The sequence below is a fragment of the Nesoenas mayeri genome (assembly GCF_963082525.1).
Source record: "Nesoenas mayeri genome assembly, chromosome: 9".
Classification (NCBI taxonomy): domain Eukaryota; kingdom Metazoa; phylum Chordata; class Aves; order Columbiformes; family Columbidae; genus Nesoenas; species Nesoenas mayeri.
In genome coordinates, this window is record NC_137557.1 from 4,202,473 (window position 1) to 4,216,341 (window position 13,869).

Consider the following 13,869-nt stretch of genomic DNA (forward strand, 5'->3'; position numbering starts at 1 on the left):
TGTAGATCACACGGGTTGTTTTTCACTGTGGGAAGGTGACCCAGAAGGACAGAAGGAGGGAAAAAAAACCAAACCCTTTTCTTTCTAACAAAATATGGTAGTTATCTGAATTCTAAAACGTATGGTTTAGTTCTAAAAACATCTGAAAATATGGGGCAGGTCTTGCAGTTTCTACTCATTCAAAATACATATTGCAGTCCATAAGTGTTAATAGGAGAAAAATAAATACAGAATCTTATTGGTTTTTTGCTTTGATTTCAGTTTCATCATTTCCATGAAATTCTCCTGGTTTCTGTTAATAATTGGTAAACAGATTTATAGTGGGTAAACTGGCTCTCAGAAGACAAAAAGCGTGGACAGATGCTCCTTGATGCTATGGATAAAGCACCTTCCAAAGGCAATAAAAACATGAGCAATAAGGAAAAACCTCTTGCATTTCATCCCTCCCTCTTTCCCTCCAAGCCACTACATTAATTAGCTGTCTGACTGATTACTCAGTCAAGGACTTAAGAGATCAATGGTGACAGTAGCCAGGCAGGTAATTTAGAGGAAAAAACAGTAAAATAGTGCTCTAATGTCTTTCTGAGAATGAAATGTGGTCTAGTTGTGTCAGCAGAACAGACAGAGAGGGAAGTTATACAGAGAAAGGCGCTATTGAGTTTCGGTTCTTCTGTGACAAATTACCTGAAAGTGTATTCCAGGGATTTCATTAGCTCCTAATTGGAAGCAAACAAACAAAGCATTTATTCCTTTGAATTTTAGTATTTTAAGTACCAGCGATGTGCTCAGCACTGTATTAGACAAAGGAGAAAGCAGCGGCTTTGCAAGCAGCTCACATCTGAAATACATGAGCAATTCCAAAGGGACGGGAAAACCCTGAGGAGAATTCTGCTTCTGAGCACTTTTTTCTTTGATATATTTTTGCGACTGTGTTTGCAGTGATGTAGATGAGAGTTACTGGTTTTAACATCTAAAAACCAAGTTTTGAGGGGGCTGCCTACCCCAGAGGATAAATTAGAACCCTTGCAGTATTAGTGCTAGTTAAGGCTGTGGTTTTACATGCAGTGGTTGCTGGAGTGTTATTATTGCCTGGTTTGTGTGCTTGAATTCATCCCTTTTGTATCACCCTGACACTCAATGAATGATGCCATGAACTAACTGAAAAATTAATTAGTGGAAACAGACATCTTTTATCACTTCTTTTTTTTTATTCTTTTTTATTTTTTTTTGCATTTATTTGTTTTCTTAGAGAAAAACTCTTTGAAATTTCCTACCCTCTGGATAGATCAAGAGTATTTGAAGATTGGATGGTATTGTCTACCTACGGGTGGTTGGCTCGATCTCAAAGAGCTCTCTGCATTTCCTGACTCGATCAGCATTTAAACATCCCTACCACAAACACCCCAAATTTGATTTCTCTGAACACATAAGCGTGCAGGTATTCCACTGAGTTTTTGAATGAGTTGCTTATTCAGCTGTTTGCAGATGTTTCGGGTGAGTAACGGCGTGGCCAAAAGAAGATCACTAGGAGAAATACTAATGAAAAATAGAAAAGAATTTCCTCCTAGAAAATATTGTGTAATATTTGCACTGCTCTGCAAAATAGTTGGTTGCTCTGAAGTTTTTAAGCACTAATTCTTTTCTTTGTGTTGAGATGAGGCTGGAATAGCTCCGTTAAGTTTATCTGAGTTACACCTGGCTCTCACCTGTGTACCTCAGAGAAGATGCAAGTTGGCTCTAAATGTGTGATTGTAATTTGAATACACACAAGTGCACTAGATTAACCACTTATTGGAGTGTCATTATCCCAAATCCAGAAACAGATGAAAGTGCTCCCAGTTGTTATTGCCTGCCAACGTAAAACTTACTTTAGGATTATATTGTCAATAGTGTGTTCTTGCTAGGGTTTCGCTTAACTAATGCTAAAGAGGAAAGCTAAGAAATGAGATCAGCGGTCTTTATATAAGTAATTGTGAATGTGGGTAACATTTTATTTTCTCAATCAGATGTAATAGCTCCCTACAGAAACACACTCCTGACTTGAATATCAATGGATTTCTATTTATTCTGTCAAAGAGAAATACTGTATTTGAAGATTTTTTTTTCCCTTTAGGAGAGACTGCTATGGGGTCAACTTGTTCAGACTCTATTTCCCCTCCCTTCCAACCCCTCCTGCTCTCAGACATCAATGAAAACCCACATTTCTATTATTCTGGGCAAACCGGAGAGTGTAGTTGGTGACTGTTGGGTGGAAGTGACTGGGCTATGAGTAGGATGTTGACAGTAAATTCTCAGCCCAGGCAAACCTATTGATGCAGACGTGTCCTACCCTTTGTTGTCACGGGCAGTGGCCCCAGCACCACAGGCAGGGCCACCACAAGGGTCCCAGTTCCCAATCCCAGCTACGTTTGCTCAAACTTACAGTGAATTCGTCATTTTTGGAGTTTGGCCCTTGGTGGCAGCCGATGTCTGCGGACGGCTGAATCGCCACCAAGTAATGGAAGAGGAGGGTCAGGGGGCGGAAATGCTCAGAAAGAGAGAAATGAAGCAGGAATTTCAATTCAGAGCTAATGGATGGGGTTCGGAGGCTCCTATTAGGTGAAATTATCACTGTATTAATGTATTTGAGGCAGCATTTTTTACAGTTGAATATGGTGTTATTTTCCTAGTTATCCATTCCCTGACAAGTGGTTATAATCAAAGCTGTCTGCGAGCACTATTATCAGAAACTTACTATTATGTGCTGTAGCAAAAAATATCAGGGAATGACGCAGTGCCAGAAAGCTATTATATGTTTTAAAGATCTAGTGCAACACCAAGTATTTATTTATGTACTACTTTTACTTCCCGTGGAAGAAAATAATTTGAACTTAATTTGCTTATCTTACCCTACTGATGTAGAAAATGCACCTCCTGAAGTAAGTCCATAATTATGATTAACAACGCGGGCTGGATCTCCAGCTCCTGTGAATTAGCGTCCCTCCGTTCATTGCCATGGAGCGATGCCAATTCATTGCCACAGAGAAAGCTTCCAGCGGCCTTGGTGGGCTGCTTTACATCTCCAAGGGTGTTAACAAACCTTTTTTAATACAGTATCCTACAGTTTTTACTCTGTTTGGCCAGAACGAACTAAAAAATAAAAGGATAAATCATCATATTCCAAAAAAATCTTTAAAATTATCTTGTAAGCAAAGTTAATCCTTTCAATATTTTCTGTTGATGAATTAAAGTGACCAATATGCTCTCGCTCTGTCATGTGGTCTGACTTGGTAGACCAACTTTATTTTCTTCTTAAATTCCATATTAGCCATATGCTTCAAAATATTACTGTAATTCTAGCACAGCTCTTCCTGCTTATTGTGGAGGAAGGAACTCCAGTGAGTATAGAAAGGATAGTCATTACCTTCTATCAACATAGAAAGGAAGTCATTACCTAAAAGTGTTTATATCTGTAGAGCTGACTATGAAACATGAAGGAAAAAAAGTCATAAACCATAGGGATTTTGAGGTGAAGGACATGAGTAGGCATTAATAAATTCCACATTTTTCAATTAATAAATCCTCAAGAAGGCTCAGATTAATTTGAGCAACAGAGTAATCTATATGTTTTTAAACACATGTTCTGTTTCAGGCTGCTCTGCCGTGCTCTTCATCCAGTTGGTGCTGATGGAAATGATAGCCAAAGACTAAGACTAGTGAAGAATAGATCAGAATTCCTGAGGATACGCTGATAGACAGTTCACATCTGAAAACAGGTACTTTGTCTGCAAGTTGTTCTTTCCAAATCTCCCTTTCTCAGCATCCCCTGTTTTTCATCTTACACCTGGGAACTGAACAAACAAAGTCCAAATAGTTTTTTGGAACAATCCTAAATCAGGGATACTGTGAAGACAAATGGTAAATGTCTGTTACCCCAGCTGCTAAGTTAATTACTGTAATGGGAAACATCTTGAGAGAAGCATTGCATATGGTTATTAGCAATTAACCCACCACTCCAAAAATCACAATTCCTCCTAATAACAGAACACAGCACAACCTTCCTAATTACAGTCTCTGCACGAGAATTTCTTTATATCAGAAGGGAATGTTAAATCCTGTAACTAGCTACGATTTAAAAAGACTGGAAATGGAGATACTGAGGATTAGACAGAAAAATGAAAATAGAAAAGCGTGTTGTGTTACTGACTCCAGGTTTTGAGCACACACATTCATGCTTGGGGATACACAACAACGTTTGTGACATCTTTGTAGAAGGACAAAGTCATAAATGAAAATTAAGGTGTTAATGGGGAGGGAAATATGCTTTAAAATGGAGAGGATAGGATGGGACTCCAGGAGACATAACTTTTCTGCAGAACTCATGACCTAGACAGTGTCATGAACAGAATCTGGATTGCATTGGCATCTGGCAGAACAATGTTCTAATCAATAAAAGAATAAAATAATGAAAATTATGTATTTTCCACCCTAGTCCTTCAGTACTTCATGGAGGGCATGAGCTGTTTTTTTCTGACCATTTGAGTTCTATGGAACTGGCTCAGATAACAGCCCACCTGCATAAAGCCACTGAGGGGATACAGTTCAAAAGCTGGTTTAGCTGAGCAAGATGCAATTTAATTTACTCCTTTCATCAATCAGGAAGGGAGCTCTGCTGTCAACACGTTCCATGCTTGGTTTGGTGGTGGCCGTGATGTGCTTCATAGGTATCAAGATCAAAGACACACCATTACACAGCAAAGAAGTTTCATGGCAGTGGGCACGGGTCTAGTTGGTCATGGCAGGGATGTGGAATATAAAGAAGTCACTGATGCTGTATCCACTGCTCTTTTTCCCTGACATAACCCACTGTTACCACTGTAAGAATGAGAATAAACGAGTCTGCTTTTCCCTCCGTATTATCTGTGTCGGGTCTGAAGATTTAACTGACTTGGCCACGGTCGGATCAATTATCCCAGTAGGATTTTGAAATGGCTTTCACAAATGCTGGTTCCCTGCAACTCTTACTCATGTGAATCGTCCCATTAAAGTCAACAGCTTTGCAGGATATTCTCAATTAAAACACAGCTGAGGATAAAACATTAGATAATATTTGTAAGAAGGGCACATTGCACAGGCTGGGTTTACATTTCAGTTCAGGAGAACGTCAGCATCATAATAGCTAAAGTGAGCCCTGCGAGGCTTTCTGCACAGATTGCAGGGAGATTTTACGCTGCTCCATCTTCCCAATTCGGCTGCAGCTGCATTTTGCTGTGCGGTCCCCAAGCGAAGGTCTCATCCATTAAGTGGCCTTCACTAAGATACTTTACATTTCAGTGCCTCCCCATCTGCATGTTGCCATTCTGTTTTTCTTAATAACCGGGTGTAATAAATGTTCTGCATAATTTGTAATGGTCACAGGTTTGAAAAATAACATGGAACAGTTTATTATTGAGTTCCTTAGGAAGGAAAAATGGAAATATTTTTGAAAGACTAGTTTACCTCTCCTGAACAAAAAAACCCCAAACAGCTGAGCAATAAGATCCTTTGCTATTTTGCCATGATGTGATCCTGAAAATAATCCAGGTTGGGGTGACAACTCAGGACATAATTAACAGTCAGCCTTGACATAATGAAGGTCTATTATTTTATGAAGAAAGATTTTCTGGGGTTTAAGAAATAAAATTATTAGAAAACTATGTGCTCTGCAGGAGGTAATGAGATTAGCTCAACACAGGGTCCTGCAGAGCTAAAACTACTCCAGATGCAAGAAAGGCTTAGCCATTCAATGGGAATTTCAGGGTACAATTAATGTGCGCTGAGGTCAGATAAGGGTTATATGTTTTCTTTACCATGAGAAAGAAATCAGTTGATAAAATCTCAAGGGGATTGTGTCAGGGCAAGCTTCAAAGCAATGGGCACTACAAAACCAGCTTTCTCGTTGGGACTGGTAAATGTTTGCCTATTTTTCCAAAGGCCTTGGAAAATAAAAACCATACAGGAAACTGCTTGTAAAGTCTGTGTAAAGGCGAAGCTGATGTATCTTGTTACAGGACTGAAAGGAAGACAAATTAATGCACTGTAAAACTGAGCCTGACCCCTAACCCACGAGGATGTTAGTGTGCCCGGGCAGTTCTCTCTGCCACAAATTTGTATAGGAGCTTATTTGGAGCAACCTGAGAGTCAACCCATTCCGCTGGAGTGGAAGGAAATCGCAGATGTCTTTAGCATCGGTTGGCTCAGGGCCCATCTGCTCATTCACAGCCCAGTGGCTGGTTACTCACAGGTCTCTAGAGATGGGAAAATCATGGTGTAATGGACCCCGAGTCCTACTTTAGATTATAAAATGCTCAGAGTGTGAGGGTTTTTTTTCCCATTTTTTGTTTGCTACTATGCACAGTTCCCTTTTCAGGTCAGTTGATGTCCCTTCTCTCACCAGTGAAGGGGAAGGAGTTGCCTTCTGACAGCAGTAAAGGTCTGGAAGGATCATAAAGAGGAGAGGATGGATGGTCTAGAGGACAGCGTGTGACTCTGGGATTTCAGAAACCACTCCTCGGCTCCCTGCTTTACATTCTTACTGGCGCGAACTCTCAGCAGTAGTGGTGTTATCCCTCCCTCATGGTGTTACATGCATTTATTTTCATGGTTACCTCTTCAAAGCGCTCAGATGCAATTGCAATGGACGTCAGGCACAGAACAAAGCAGGACCAGAAGAAAAAAGAGAAGCCAAGATACGTCTCTGGCAGTAAAGCAGAACCGCGTTGGTACCCTGGAGCAGCGGGGGGGGGTTCCAGACCTGGGAACCGCCGGGAACATGAGGTTGCGTGTAACTTCATCTATTATTCAGTGAAAACAAATCCCTCCTCATCTCCACCTCTCTGCGTTGCGCCCGGGACCCAAGTTCCTTTAAAGGAGAGGATGAGAAGAGACATCGCAGAGGAGGAGAAGCTGCACGGACAGAGCCGGGCGGGAGGGGACCCAGCGGCGATCATGGAACACCGAGACCCCCGCCGGAGCTTGGGGGGCAGCGCGGCCCCTCCGAGCCCGCCCCTGAGCTGCGGGGGGCGGGCCGGGACCGCCCAGCCCATTGCGCTCCCGACCGCCGCTTTAAATGATTTGAAGAGTCGGTGGTGGTCGGGGCTGCTGCCGATCCACGGCCCCCTCCGCTTCCCTCCCTCCCTCCGGCCGGCGGGGCGATGGGAGCGGGGCCGGTGTCCCTGTGGCTCTGGCTGTGCTGGGCACTGCCCGCCCGGGCGAGCGGGGCGACGGAGCCGCGGCTGCAGCGGGACATGTGAGTGGGGCCATGGGGCCGGGGGGCTCCGGTGGGACCGGGGGGCGGTCGCAACACGGCCCGGCAGCGCTGCCTTTGTCTGTGTGGGGCAGGGTCCCGGGTTCTTAGGCGGTTCCGAGGCTCGGTGCTCACCGCGGTGCAACTCGGCGACAAAGAAAGTTTAGCTGGGTGCACCTTTAACTTCCAACCCTTCCCCTGCCCTGCAGCGTGGATTTGTGATCCGTGGAGGTTTATAGATATGTTTTTTGAATGGTTACTTCTGGGACTTGCAGCCTCGGGCGGGTTTGCCTGGCTTTGATTCGAGATCTGAAGTGAGCTTCAGAGAGCGCATCGCTATCACCGAGGCTGTTTCTTCCTCCTCTTTTTAAAAAGCGAGCGGTTGGCAAGAGCTGAGCCTTGTGTAGCTGCACCAGCCTTTGCTTTCTGAGGGGTTACGGCGAGCTTTACCTGCTGGAGAACAGCAAGAGAAAAATCAGAGTAATAGAACATCAGAGCGGTCAGGAGGAGTAGGGAGCAGGAGAAGAGGTGAGAGCCATTTGGAGCATCTCTCCGAGCTGTGAGCGCAGCTCCTTGCACACACAAAGGACTTGGGTCCACATGTACCGCTGCTTCTGCAGAAGGAAGTTTCTCCGAGGTGTTTTGCATGGCATGTGCAACAAATGCGCTTTGTTGCAAACGCATTGTAACATTTTGGTCAAGAGGTGGTTTTCTGGTTCAGATGCTGAAGTAGAATAGCTGACAGCATGCACAATATCTTATGCTTAAAGTTCTTGCTCATTGAAATAGATAATGAAATTTATGGAAACTGCTCCCTGCTTTGTGTCGGGCACTTTTTTCTGTGCTAAGCTCCTCTTGTATTTTTAAGGAATTTGCATCTCCCCGCCGCCCCCAAAGCAACCTGACAACAACCTTTTCAGATGTCTCTATATATCCTCATTTCTAATATCTTTTTTCCTTTTACTTAGTCAATTTCCTCCCACGCTTTTAGTATTAATTTGCCTTGTGTTTGGTTTCAATTTAGTTATTCCTTCTGTCACAAAACTGAAATTTCTAAGCTTGTCGCTCATTGGTTTTCTATGCAATATGATGTAAATATGTACTTACTAGAAGTGCTTTTAAGGTGGTTTATAGTACTGTGTTTTGCTAGAGCACTAAGTATCCATCACAATGTTTAGAGAAGTCAAGTTCATTTTCTGGTAAAGTGTGTGTGTGTGTGTGGTTTTTTTTGTTTGTTGGGGTTTTTTTTGGTTTTGTGCTCTATGTTTCTTTCAAGCATGCTTCTTGCTCTCTTGATAAGCAATTACTCTACTACAAGGAAGAGTATTGTTGGCCTACATTAATCTGTGTGTGTTTGACACATCAGTAATAACCATGATTCTGCACTTTTGAAGCTGGAGGTGATGTTAACTGTGAATTGCCTCCAAACAATTTTTGTTTGCTTTATCTTTTTAAAGATAGCATCAGATAGCATCATTGAAAGAATACAGGCGACATGCCCATCTGGAAATGAAACTGTATGGGGATATTACCCTTGGACTTGGGGAGCAGCAGCAACAAAAAATCCCCCCCAAGCCCCATTCCTGCAGCAGAGCCTTGAGTGCTTTTCCCAAGAGCCATATTCCTGTAATTAGTATAATTCTTCTTGTTTTTCCTGAGCTAGAGCAGGTATAAAGTATTACTCCAAACTTACTTTACGCTATTTAGGGACTTTACATTTGATGTAAACATAAATACACGAAGTCCTTACTCCTGAGGAGTAAGCCTGTGAGATTTCACTAAGAAATACCCAAAAGGACAATTTTAATGAAGTGCTTTTTTCTAGTAATTATGTTTTGTTCTTTTGACATTGGTCATCTGCAGTCAATGGGATTAGAACAACAAATGTATCCCTTGGAACATACCATGCCGAGTGCTTGCTTCTTTACCATTTGCTTTTGTTTTGATTGAGATCTGATGTGGCTGAGGATATACAGGATATTCTTTGTAATTGTTTTCGTTCTGCCGCTAACTTGAGTATTTGCTCCTAGCTAAAAATGCATGGGATCTGTGTGGATGTTGGTATGCTGCTTCTAAGCCCCCTGAGGAGATTTAATGTAGAACAGATTATAGGATGACTAGCTATTTCCATCAACTCTGTTTCCAGACAATTAGCCCCTGATGATCTTGTATTAGAACTTTAGAGAACACTGGAACGACCAGAGAACAAATACGCAGTTTTCATTGCAAAGTATGCTGTTTAGCCCTTGAAATGAGGACTCGACCATCTCTCATCATAAAAAGCACATTTTTAGCAACCCACTTTGCAGAGAGCTCTGTAGTTCAAAATTGGGGTATATAATGACATTGTATGATGTGTTTTTGTCTACCATTGAGTTTACTTAGAATCATAGAATCATTTTGGTTGGAAAAGACCTTAAAGATCATTAAGTCCAACTGTTACCCAGCACTGCCAAGTCCACCACTAAGCCATGTCCTGAAGAACTGCATTTACGTGTCTTTTATACACCTGCAGGGATGGTGACTCCACCACTGCTCTGGGCAGCCTGTTCCAGCGTTTCACAACCCTTGCCATGAAGAAGTTTTTCCCAATATCCAGTCTAAACCTCCCCTGTGCAACTTGAGGCCATTTGCTCTTGTCCTGTCATTTGTTTTTTGGGAGAAGAGCCTGAACACCCCCTGGCTCCAAGCTCCTCTCAGGCAGTTCAGAGAGTGAGAAGGTCTCCTCTCAGCCTCTTGTGCTCCAGGCTGAACTCCCGGGTCCCTCAGCTTCTCCTCATCATACTTGTGCTCCAGCCCCATCACCAGCTTCATTGCCCTTCTCTGAACTCACTTCAGCATCTTTCTTGTCATGAGGGGCCCAAAACGGACCCCAGGATTTGAGGTGTAGCCTCACCAGTGCCCAGTACAGTGGCACGATCACTTCTCCAATCCTGCCTTTTTGGCCACCTGGGCACACACTGGCTCATGTTCAGTCCCTGTTGACTACCCCCATGTCCTTTTCCACCAGGCAGCTTTCCAACCACTCTTTCCCAAGCCTGTAGTGCTGCCCGGGGTTGTTGTGGCCCAACACAGGATCGTGCTTCACAGAGGGCTGGGTGTAGTTGTAAGACAGTGCAGAAATAGGAGCTAAGAGTAGAGGGCTTGAGTTGCTGTCAGAAGTGGTAAATCATCTTCTAGAGAAATATTCCACCTCAAGTTTTATAGGTATAGATGTTTGCTCACAGTTGGCTGTACAGGACAGAGCAGAAGGCAGGAGCAGTTATGGGGTATGTGCTGCGAAACCCCTTTGTGCGACAAATATTACCTTTCGTAGTCAGGACTGAGATGTGGCTCAAGAATGGATTCTCCTCTTCCCAAGTGATACATGAGCGAGGACTTTTTTTTTGAAAAAGTGAAGAGAGAAACTCTGTCCCTATCAATATTAAGCCCATTGACTTGCTCTGTGGTTTTGCAGATCAGGATGATGTCTAAAGAGCCTGATTTGCTTTTAGAGGATCTAGTCGCAGTCTTGCATTAAAACTATTATGTTCAGGGTTTTTTGACTGCTCAAATGTTGCAGCTGCATATTTTCACTCTATCCATAAGCAAGTAAATTTGGTCCCATTCCAAGGAACACCTGGATTTAGAGCTGGATTCCTGGCTAACTGTTCTCCAATGTCTTCAATTCTATGGGGCACTGTAGGGTTATTTGTGCTCCTTCAGAGAAATCATATTCCCAAAAGCACAATCGAGCACTCAGATGGGATCTACATTTGCAATGCTCAAGCAAAGCTGATCATTTAACTGTACCAGAGATTTGGCTACAGAGATACAGGACTATTGTTGCACCATGTCTCCTGCAAACAGGTGTGGCTGTGGACAATATTTCAAAGTAATCTAAATAACTTATTTTTTTAGACAAGGAGATGTAATTAAAAAGGTGAAATCCACTTTTTTTAAAAGATTGGAATGTATTTTGAAAGAAACTACTAGTGTACAAAGCATCTCAATATGAAGAGATGCTTCTGAATTTTGATTGCTACAGTGGAACAGGTTGCATGTCACTTTGCATATGTTGGAATGCAGAGCAGAAAATAAAGTAATGCAAAAAAAAGCTTCTATAAAGTGTATGGTGATACAACTTGGAGCCTGGAGTTTTGTCATAATACTGTCCAAATGATGTGAAAAGTAGGTTGTATAATCATTTCTTGGTGAGAAATTGTCTCAGTATATTGCCTATTCAGCCAATACACTGTATTTTCACCTCCAGTGATGCCAATTTGCAGGTGTGAGGAAAGTTTGTATTCCTAGTGTTAAATAAAGGCTCAAAGTATGCTTAGTTTTTAGAGCTCGAATGACTAATGTAGTAGAGTCTCCTTTCATTTCTTCAAATGGGATATCATATCTTCACAGATTTGATAGTAAGAAGAGATTGAAGGTTTTCTAGTGAAAATAAGGACCTAATTTTGCTGTTGTGGTGTATTTAAATTTGTACCTTGCAAGAAGTAGGATTGAGTCTCTCTTACCAGCTCTTTCTAAACTTTGATTGAAGTGATGCCGCATCCCAGAGCCGCTGCCAAATTCTGATTTAGACCACTGACTTTTACCTGAAGCCTCAAGTACTTCTTCCCAATTGTGTCTGCCTAGAATTTGTGATAAACCCTCAGGATTCTTGAATGACATCTACCTCCAGCCTTTGAGGTTTGGATAATGTGATTTTAGTTTAAATGCTTTGGCATAGAAGCTGTGGCAGTCTCATCCTGTTGTCCTGTTTCCACCCCACGATCCTTTCATATCCAGTAGATGTTGCTAGGAAAGAAAAATAAATGTTGAAGACTGAGGTGTTTCTCATCTTCGTGAACGTGAACATCGTGCTGAACAACAAATAATCCTTCAAGCCTGTGCACTACAGTATCTTACCACCAGATAGAGCTCATGCTGGTCACCGTTATAACACAGAATCGCATTTTTTGGGAGTTTGCACTTAAACCTCTGTTTCAGAGTTTCTAGAGGAAAACTGACTTTGAATTTAGTCTTTTAACAGATGGCAAAGGGCTCTTTTTTTCACCCCCAGTATATTCACTGGCAGGAGACTTAATGAATGTCATCATGCTATAGCTCTTTTCATGATTTATAACATGTTTTCCTGTTCTTCAGGAGAAAAATGAGATCAAGACTTCCTCATAAACTCTGAAGTGGCCATAAGGCTATGAAAATACAGTCACAAAACATGAGAGCCTGAAGTTGCTGTATTTATCAAAGATGAACTGGATTTCCTGACTGACTATAAAATGTTTTCCAGTTTTATAAAATGTTTTCATATCAGAGGCATCAACCTGCAAGAGGTTTAGAAGTTTGCCACCCATAATCACAATAGCTTATATATATGGTGTATTAAATCTGCAAGTTTAAGGCAGGTGAGCCCCTGCTCCCGTTCAGGGATTTGGGTTCTTAAGTTACCCTTCAAAAGTGCACCAGAACAGGGGAGAACTTGTCAGCATTTCTTTAGGTTTAATTGTGCTGCATTATGAAATGGTGAAATAGTTTAGTTATTTATGTGTACGTTTATTACGTGTGTGTACTCTGCAGTATTTCTAGGCAATTTGCTTGCTATTTGCTTTGACTTCTCCTATCTTCTGCGTTGTTTATATCCGATGCTGTTTATTTATCATAGTTCTAGGCATGCCATGATCTAGATATGGCAGAGAACATGGAATATTTGTAATAAATTTGAGGAAACCTCCTGGTGAGGAAGAGTAAGATTATCTGGTAATGGAAAACCTAGTCTTGGGATGACTTGTCAGCAGAACCTCCTTTGATGGAAGCGATGCTTTGGCTCAGAGAGTTAACAGACCATATTGCAGCCGCGTGTTATTCACCAATTAAATACCTTCTCTCTTTGAACACAGTTAATAGATTTCCTCTTTAGGAGATTCAAGCCTGTTATTGCTTACGTTCTCTCTAAAGTCTTAGTGCTTTTAATTTATTTCTGAGGAGAAAGAAATTTCCTTTCATTACTGCTAAATCAAAGCGTTTTAAAATTGCATATTGCACGCAGGTAGTCTTGGTTTTATACTTCAGATTCTGTGCTGGTCTTGGTTTGGAACCAGTCACTAGTTGTTCCAGAGGTAAAAGAGCTTTCTGCCTTTTGCATGAGATGTTTCCTTTCAGATACAACACATACGCAACCTGAGCTGTATGTTTGTTTGTATTTCTCTCAGTGCCTTTGACCTATGGATAAATATTTGATCTCATGAGTGTGAAAAGGGGAATATTATTTAATCCAGAGTGCTGATGTTATTTTTTTTCTTAATTCTTTAGTAGAAACATTCTATTATCTTCCCACTGTAAGTCAGAGCAGAGCTTGGTGCAGATTTTTGCTTAGTAGAAAACACAGTGCCCAGACTATGTTTTTATCTACGCAAATTAATTCAATATTGAAAATAGATTAAAATATCTTGGGCTGTGCTTGAAAAGGCTCTTTAAGGTACTTTATATTGTTTTCTAACAGAGAAATATATTAAAAATTATGAAACACTTATGTATTTTGGCCTTAGTCTTTTCAGGTGAGAATAATACTGTATTCCTCAACTCTTATAATACCCTACAGTGGTTATCCTTCT

At 41.6% G+C, this 13,869-nt stretch overlaps 1 protein-coding gene across 1 annotated transcript in view; it reads left to right on the forward strand.

Annotated features, from left to right (window-relative positions):
• Positions 1 to 7,172: 7,172 nt before the first annotated feature.
• The window catches only part of LOC308043529 (uncharacterized protein), a gene marked incomplete at both ends in the record, with an annotated part of 193,895 nt that continues 187,198 nt past the window's right edge, over positions 7,173 to 13,869 (forward strand). The window contains one exon of the mRNA XM_080349686.1: positions 7,173 to 7,267. Coding sequence (XP_080205812.1) covers positions 7,173 to 7,267 — 95 coding nt within the window. The remainder of the gene's footprint in view (positions 7,268 to 13,869) is intronic.